Here is a 9,132-nt window from a genome sequence, read left to right as displayed (position 1 = left end):
GACAGTCTGACCGTAGCCTAAATGCATGTGGTTGTTGAAACCACATATGTAAATTTTACTCCTTCAACAATGCTAAAAAATAAATGTGTGAGAGCATGTTATATAGGCAATAAGACATGTTATTGCTATAAGCCAGATATGACGGCGCTACTGCAACAAGCATCTCCGCAGATGAGCAGCTGAGTAGGCCTAGCCTGTCTCTTCATCAAGCCAACGCGCAAATTATCGCAAATAAAACTGAAAGTAAGTTGCAGACGCTCAACACACAATCATCTTCATTAAAAATAGAGAAACTATATGATCTTACCAGTGCTGCCGCTCTCTCCTCTTGCGGTCTTTGATTTTGAAATTAGCTGATGATCAATAAAATGCAGCTCATAACTGTTGCTTTCGGTGACGTAAACTTATAGCATGGGAATTGAAGATCGGATTTATATCTGTTTTGCGAAAACACATTTATGTGATAAAGTGTAAATGGAATAGTTTTGATAAATCAGATGTGATCAGTAAAAATGCATGAAGTGTCCAGTTGTAAACAGGCCCAAAAACAATGAATTTGGATAGTCTGTAATGACATCAACATGTCCTATAATGTCCAGAGACATGTCATAGATAGATAGATAGACAGAGAGAGAGGGAGAGAGAGAGGGAGAGAAAGAGCTGGAGAAAGTTTAGCATGAGTTCACATCCTTGTGTGCTCTCTGTTGGAGAATGCATCTGTGAGTCTGGTCATCATCTTAGCTTATCACAAATACAGTTCTTTCTTTCCACTCTCTCTCAAAATTGTCTTTCCTGTGGTTTGTGGCTGATCTTGACTCTTTCTATCTATCTGCTTTGTCATGACGCAAATGAAAGTGGGTGGAGAATAGGTGTGCACTCGCTTTCCTGACTTCATCTGTCAGTCATTCGATTATTATGTAGGCCAGAGATGAAGAGTGAATCTTAACAAGCTGTATTTCCGGTGACCAGTTCACATCACATTCCTGAGTCATTGTCCCACTCAAATTCCTGTACAATTTATGCACTTTCTCGTAACTCCCTCTTGGACTAACCATCAGGTCAGCATTGCAAAGGAAGTGGGTCTTACCGTACCAACACCACAAACTAATCTCCCCAGCTTTCACACAGCTGATATATATATATATATATATATATATATATATATATATATATATATATATATATATATATATACATATATGAGTGTATATATCATGCAATATATGATATATCATGTGAGATACGTAAGATATATCATGCAATATATATATATATATATATATTGCATGACACGACGTAAATTGTATTTTAATATTCATGTATTATAACATCCTTGGAGTCAGCAATATAGGCTACAAGGCTACTAACACATCCTGATATAAGTCAAATGGATTTGAAAACTATTTAACAGATTAGTCAATCACAAACTACTCAGTTTACTGCAGCCAACATCATAAAGCCATTGTGTGAATATTCAGTGTGAACTTTAACTCAGAGAGGCAAAGCATAAAGAGTGTTATGGCACTCTGACTGATCACTAGCGGATAAAGGTCTCTCTTGCTGTAACCTTTTGCCCTGTTCATTTAGCTTTTTCATACATTTGCTCTTCAATGATCATGGTAGTCTGCACTAACTAAACAGTAAACACAGATCATATTATTTAGTATTTACCATCACATCTGTGTAGTCTGATATAAATGTGTGTGTTACTGATTATTTTGAGTGTAGGCCTATATGTTGCTAAAGAATCAGTTCTGGCAAATGAGCATTAGCTTCTGTGATAAAATCTTGCACTTGACCAACCACTCATTGGTCAAATGGGAATGTGTTTTAACTTTTTACTAAATATAAAATTTAGTCTACAAAACAAATAGCCTATGCATAAACTCCCCTAGAATGCTTGGGAAACAAATAACACAATTTTTTTTCTTTTACTAGATGAGAAATACTGACTGAAAAATACTGTCATTTCTTTGAAATTGTATTAAATTATTTAGGGATGTGTGCACACAAATGCTCATTTATGTAACACGGTGCTTGCTAAAAGTTAAATAAAATAAAGGAAGTATCATAAAACCATCTAAAATATCCTGGAATTAAAAGATTAAGAGTGTCAAATGTCTGGAGTTGCTAGTATAAAACGGAAAGACAACAGCACCATGTTTGCTTTGGGTTAAAGTCCTATAATTTACCTTCAAGGATTTTATCATAAAATGATACTGGGCTGTATCATTTATGAGAGCCAACATGTTTAAAGTGCATGAGATGAGCTTCGACTGTAAATTACTACTGTCTGTTTGATGGGCAAAGATGGCAGAAACTGATAAGGCGAAGGTATGATATACTGTATCCCACTGAGGTGTTTTTAAGCGATTCACCTCTCAGAAATTAGAAAAAGGTAGTTCCTCGTTAAAAATCGAAGATTTCTAAAACCAACTTCTTTTAATATTGTGGTCGGTTTCTCGTGGTATTTAGGAAAGGTGTTGCGATATTACGGTAAGCAATACCTGTCAAACCTGAACGTTGGTGGATTCGTCTTGACTTTCGAAGCGTAGCAGGGAGAATCTAAATTTGGCGCCGATTCCCCGCCCCTCAGCTCACGCGCTCACTCCAGCAGGACCATATCAACTCGAGCGCTCCCAATCCGATAAGTCTGGATCCGTAAATCTCTTAAACAGGCTGAATGGTTTTTAACCATTAGCGTCAAATTATCTACGTTCGTGTTTTGACCTGTGAAGGGACGTTTAGCCTACCTTGTTCAGCTGAGTGAACGGTAAGTTTTAGTGTGTGGAAACAGTTCCGCGTGCTCCTCTTTCTCTCTCTGTATTTCTGAAAGATTTACCCATCATGTGCCTTATGTGTACAGTTGTGTGAGAGAGTTTTTGTTTGTTTGTTTTTGTATTTCGTTTTGCAATTTATTATTAAGTGTAGGCTAATGTGTCTGAGATTGGGGATATTTTTACAAGATATTATTTCGGTGCTAAACTCTGAGTTAATAGGTTAGTTTTCTTTTTGTTTGGGTATGGTGTTTGACTATTGTTTTAGACCTGAACTCGTGAAGGAGAGTTAAAATGACACTTGTGAGAACAAAAGAGTTTATTCTTTGTTGACACTTTTAAGTAGTTAATTCATGTTGATTTTATAGCTTATGTTTTGACAATGTGAAACATTGCTTTGAAATCTGTTTTACATTGCTTTACAATGAAATCTGTTTTATAATGTGTTTACCTAGGCTATAATATCTCCTAAGTTTCTAAAATTGCTTTAAATATATATATATATATATTTTTTTATTTTAACAGAAATGAATTCATTCTCAAGGAGAAGTGTCTCAGGGAATATGTCCATTCCTTCCACCACACTGATACCGATGCCTTCCAAGGAAGTGAATTTCAGCTGTCTCTTCAATGAGGAGTTCAAGTATATTCTGCTACCTGTATCATACTCACTGGTGTGTTTCCTGGGACTGATACTGAACTCAGTGGCTCTGTGGATGTTTATCACTAAGATGAGGCCCTGGAAACCCAGTACAGTGTATATGTTCCACCTCGCCCTGTCAGACACACTATACGTGCTCTCCTTGCCTATGCTCATATACTACTATGCAAACCGCAGCCATTGGCCTTTTGGTGTTTTCCTCTGTAAGATTGTGCGGTTTCTTTTCTATGCCAACTTGTACTGCAGCATCCTTTTTCTCACTTGCATCAGTGTGCACCGCTACCTTGGCATCTGTCATCCCATTCGTACTCTGACTATGGTGAAGCCACGCCATGCCCACATGGTCTGTGGTTTTGTCTGGACGGCAGTGATAGCCTGCTTGGTGCCCAAGCTGATTTTCGTTACCACTTCTCAGAGGGGCAATGACACTTTGTGTCACGACACCAGTCGCCCAGATGAATTTCACAACTATGTTACCTATAACTCTGTGGTAATGGTGCTGCTGTTTATTCTGCCATTTCTGGTCATCATGGTTTGCTACTGTTTAATGGCACGGGCCCTTTGCCAACCCAGAAAGGGCCTGTCCCAAAGTCAACAGAGTTCATCCCGGAGGAAGTCCATTAAACTTATCATATTGGTGCTGGTTGTGTTTGCAATCTGTTTTGTACCCTTCCACATCACTCGTTCCCTCTACTACGCCTACCGTATTCTAGACGCAGATTGCAAGTCCCTTAATATCGTCAACTTTGCTTACAAAATTACTCGTCCTCTTGCCAGCATGAACAGCTGTTTGGACCCCATCCTCTACTTCCTGGCAGGGGATCTCTACCGCTCTAAACTTCTAAAAGTTTTCACTAGGCAGACTCCGAACACTCGTTCTACAGCGTATGTACATGAAAACAACATCGGACTGACCTTTAATAACCCAGATGCCCAAGCCAGAAATGAGTCGAGACTCTAGACCCACATACCCAGACATTTTGGGTAATAATTTAAAAATCTTGTCTGAAAGACTGCCTCAAATTGTAGATTGTGTTCTATCAAAATCCATGTCTGCTAAGTCACACGTATACCCAGAAGAATTCAGAACAGTCTCGTTGTAAACACTACATCGCAGATAAAAGTGAAGGAATCTCTTTGGAGAAAGGATGTGGTTTGCATCCTTTGTGCACTCCTAATGTTTTTTCCATTCGGTATGATTGCTGGTAATATAGTTAAGAGAAAACTTCAGCTCATAAAAGCACTGATGGCCAAGCACTCCTATGGTTACTTGTAATGTTGAAGTTTCTCACTGTTGTTCAAGGACAGAGCTTGGCAGTGTTGGGGATCTGTCAACACTGAAAACAAAACCCACTCTATATCCCCAGAGATGGACTCTGGCCTTTGACTGTTACTACAGAAATGCCAGCACAAAGCCTTTTGTGTGTTCTGTTATGTCTGAAGGTCCTATGGTAGGAAATAAAGGTGCTGTTAAAATGTCATTTATTTGAATTAACCCGAGAGGTTGGAAGCCTTTTGAGGCACTTTTAGTGAAAAGGTGAATGGTTGTGGGGGAGGCTGAACGTCAAGCTGCAGTTTTGCAGATATCCCCTCTTGGCCTGCTTCATTCCTCGTACAGCTGTTTTTGTCCTTTGGTGGAGAAGATCTACAGCTGTGTTGTACATGTGTTTGTGTGTATTTGTGAGTAATTGCATAGCAGGGCTGAATGAAGAAAATAAAAAGATGGGAGAAATCAGATCCGTTTTGGCGTAGCGAGAGTATACCACCCCTTCCCGGATATAACCTCTGTGGGAATGTTTGTGAGTTTGTGCATTTGATTATTTCATGTTTAGTGTTGTAAATATTTTGTGACATTTATCTGGTTACGGTATTTGTTTCATTTCAAATTGTATTTACATAATGTGTTTTGTATTTACATTGAAGTGACTGAGTTTCCTTGCATATTCCGTCCATTTTATATGCCCCTCTCTCTTACAAAAAACTAAACAAAACAATGACTAAATAAAATAAATCAAAAGGAGAGACTATACCACATTTTTGCGAAAAAAAACTTGTTTACATAATACTTAAGTAGATTAAAATAATCTGTTTTATTTAGAACATGCTACAAATGTGTTGTAAAGCTGATCATTTATGTTGTCTTCAGTGTGCTTTTTTATACTGCAAAACAGTTCCCACTTTAAGATTTAAGTTATTAATGGATGATTTACAATATATTTTTTTAATAGTGTATTGAAATGCTAATTTCTTTTGTATTTATATCCAACTATATATTCTTTAAAGTAGAAGATTGTGGGTTTCATTTAAGGACACTGTGCAAAAGTTATAATTGCAGTAGTTATAATTAATTTTTTTTTTTTTCTATTAAAAAAAACATTTTATGTAATTGATTTGAAAAGTGAATACTACTATTTTATGCTTAGAACAATTAAAAAGGACATCTATTGTAACATTTTGATGTTGTCATTATTTATTCATGTTTTTTTTTTTTTGTTTTTGTTTTTTTTGTTTTTGAGATTGTGAAGGAGGAGGGTAGGTTTTGGGGCTCTCAAGGAAAAGCTTCATTTCTTTTTCTTTTGGTCAGTAGAGGTCCCCAGAGCTGTTTTTAATGAGTGCGTGCATGGACTTCATATCCTTAAGATCTCCGTCCAATGACTTTGACTATGATAAATAGACCTGTTGGCTGCTGCTTTTGTTGTGGGGTTGTTGAGGTCATGAATAGTTTAATATGCACAGGACATGGAGAGTTCATGTCCCCCTTCTTTTCTTGCACTACAATCCCTTAATATACGGAAATAAATGAAATTTAATAAGCCAAAGCCAATGTACACAATACATGTATATAATTAAGGAAATTTGAAACCATTGTAAATCGCTGTGAAAAATACAATTAAATCCAAACAAACAAGTGTTTGAGTGTTGCCAATTGTAAGTTTTGTTTTTGAACTGCTTGCTTTTTTGTAGTAAATATCTCTAAAGTATAGTTATATGTTTTTGTTAAAGAGGATGGGTGATATTCTTAGACTAATAGTCATTTCTCTCGAGTAGACCTAATCCCCCCCTTCCCCCTTCTCTGTCTCAACTGTTTCATCCTCTCATTCTTTTGCAGGGCCCAAGGACATTGGGAGCACTGCAATACACAACTCATAAAAGACATTGAACAATAAAAAAATATATAACTGCTGGAGACGCATGATTTTTCCTCATCAAATCTAGCAATAAGTAACCTTTATGTGTCTTATTTGTGCTGTGCACACAGAGGTAAAGGAGATCTACATAGTCTAAAAAGAAATGATCTCTCTGGTCACAGAAGCATGTTCTGTGTTCTGCATGACAATAATAAGATGTTCATATTCTATGAAACAACAATACAGAAAATTGTGTGTATGTGTATATATATATATATATATATATATATATATATATATATATATATATATATATATATATGATAAACCTCTTCAATTGATATTCCTGTAAACCCTGGCCTGTAGTTCAATGTGTTTCTTTTAGGAAGAGATGACCTATGATCATTAGGCAGCCAATCATGTCTATCTAAAAGGTATGGTGAAAACAACATACACATTTCTCTATAAATGATTGTGTGAGTTCATTGCCTTTTATTTTTTACATTCCCATATATGTTGCTTTATTGTATATAAAGCAACATATAAAATATATATGCAGTCAAAAACATTTAAACAAAAACATGACAAATAAATGTTCATGTTAGCATTAATGCTTGAGGAGTTATGGTTGTGCTTTCCAGTCATACAGACATTCTGTTTCTGCCTACTGATCCGTACGTTTTATAAGGAAACTGTTCAACTTGGGATGCATGATGACTTTACTTTCACGGTCTCTCTGCTCTGTTGTTTGTCACATTCGAGAATAAACGAATGATTTCAAGGATGTGGACAAGGACTGAGATGCTGAGAGTGAAGAGGAAGAGTGACATAAAGAGGAAAGAAGTTCATTACCCAGCTGAAAAGGAGGCAAATGGCTTTCATAGTCACCATGGGAACAGGGCTTTCTGTCCCTGACAAACCTATAATAAGGTACTTCACCGGCCTAAACACAATTATTGCATGCTAAAAAGGGAAATATTGCTTTCCAATGTAGTAGGTAGATATTGATTCACATGGGTGTTTGTGTAAATTTTTTATTTGCCTCTTTATTCAGATTTTGGCCACATTAAAATTTCCACAAGAAACGTTTCTTAATCCTATTACCAAGTTGACATCAGAGACAAAGCAGTGAATGAAGGGGGGAAATCTATAAGAGCAATTGTGTAGTTGTTTAAACGTTCATTCAAGGCTAAAACCAAACAATAATGTGAAACAAATGTGAAATTCACAATATCGCTTCCTTGCCATGTGTTTATGCTCTCAGAAAAAAAATGCAAAGCCATCAGCAATAAGTATATATATCTATATATATATATATATATATATATATATATATATATATATATATATATATATATATATATATACATACATACATACATACATACATACATACATACATACATACATACATACATACATACATACATACATACATACATACATACATACATACATACATACATACATACATACATACATACATACATACATACATACATGCCTACATGCCTACATGCATACAGATAGATAGAGTAATGAAGAATTGGGACAGACAGAGATTTGTGAAATAAATGTGGTTAACAACATCAAGTCATCACTAATAAAACTAAAGGAATCATGAATTCAGAAATCCATTTTTTTGGATTTCTAAGTACTTATTAATTCAGGAAGAGATGATACTGTATATATACACTATATATAATATTACTATATTATTACTAAATAATATTAATATAACTGCTTTATTACATAATGATAAATGTGAAAGAAAACAACAACAACAGTAGAATGCTTTTATCTATGAGGGTTTATAAAAAGATTCCAGAAATAAAAGATTTTTAGAATATAAAACAAGTACTTATTCACATATTTACCTTTATTAATTTACAAGTGCATGAAAAAATCTATATGATTTTAACACTATAAAATCTTGGAAGTGTTTTAAAGAAATCACAGTATTTTGTATTTAAAAAAAAAAAGTGGCTGCTCTGTAATGAGTGATAAATTGTTAATAAAATCTTTGCCCGTATTCTTTCAGAGGGTTACTGATCAATCTGCTCCGGTGCAGCAGGGATGCAGGAGGCTTACGGCTGCGCTGGAGGCCCGTCTGCATGTGGCTGATGATCACACACATAGAGCTGGGAGCTATGTGTAAGGGTTACTGGGGATTAACACAGCCCAAATCAGCTGGGCCACCCCAACGTAGGCAAATTGTTTTAAACCCCATTACAGCAGACACACTATTTCCTTCTTATCAAGCCCCCTGCAGCTTCTCATTAATATTCCAGATATATGGTCGTGCACTCTGTATCATTGTCTATTAATGAGACAGATAATCATTCATTCAATTATTAGACCGTCAGCCCACGGCCGTGCCCACCGGGTTAGCCTTGTTTCTCAGTCGCTGGGCAGGCTGGAACAGAGGGGTGCCAGTCAGGAGGTGAGGTTGATAGCAGGGATTACACCATATTAAAGCCTTTAATAAGACAAACAGCTCAGGAGAGTTAATGCAGAGAAGGTTTTGGGAGACCAGATATCTGGCTTGTGGGTTTTTTTTATTATT

The 9,132-nt window shown here is 36.1% G+C and overlaps 1 protein-coding gene across 1 annotated transcript; it reads left to right on the top strand.

Moving 5' to 3' along the window:
- Positions 1-2,607: 2,607 nt before the first annotated feature.
- LOC307170588 (P2Y purinoceptor 4) lies at positions 2,608-5,886 on the top strand. Its single transcript, XM_079891754.1, has 2 exons — positions 2,608-2,773; positions 3,303-5,886. The coding sequence occupies exon 2, from the start codon at positions 3,305-3,307 to the stop codon at positions 4,397-4,399; it is 1,095 nt and encodes a 364-aa protein (XP_079747880.1). The 5' UTR covers positions 2,608-2,773; positions 3,303-3,304; the 3' UTR covers positions 4,400-5,886.
- The last annotated feature ends 3,246 nt before the right edge of the window (positions 5,887-9,132 follow it).

The sequence above is a fragment of the Squalius cephalus genome (assembly GCF_949319135.1).
Source record: "Squalius cephalus genome assembly, chromosome: 14".
NCBI classification, from domain to species: domain Eukaryota; kingdom Metazoa; phylum Chordata; class Actinopteri; order Cypriniformes; family Leuciscidae; genus Squalius; species Squalius cephalus.
This window is presented reverse-complemented; position numbering and strand designations above follow the sequence as displayed.

Excerpts from the sequence above, each read along its gene's own strand:
- LOC307170588 (XM_079891754.1), top strand. The coding sequence starts at position 3,305 with ATGAATTCATTCTCAAGGAGAAGTGTCTCAGGGAATATGTCCATTCCT.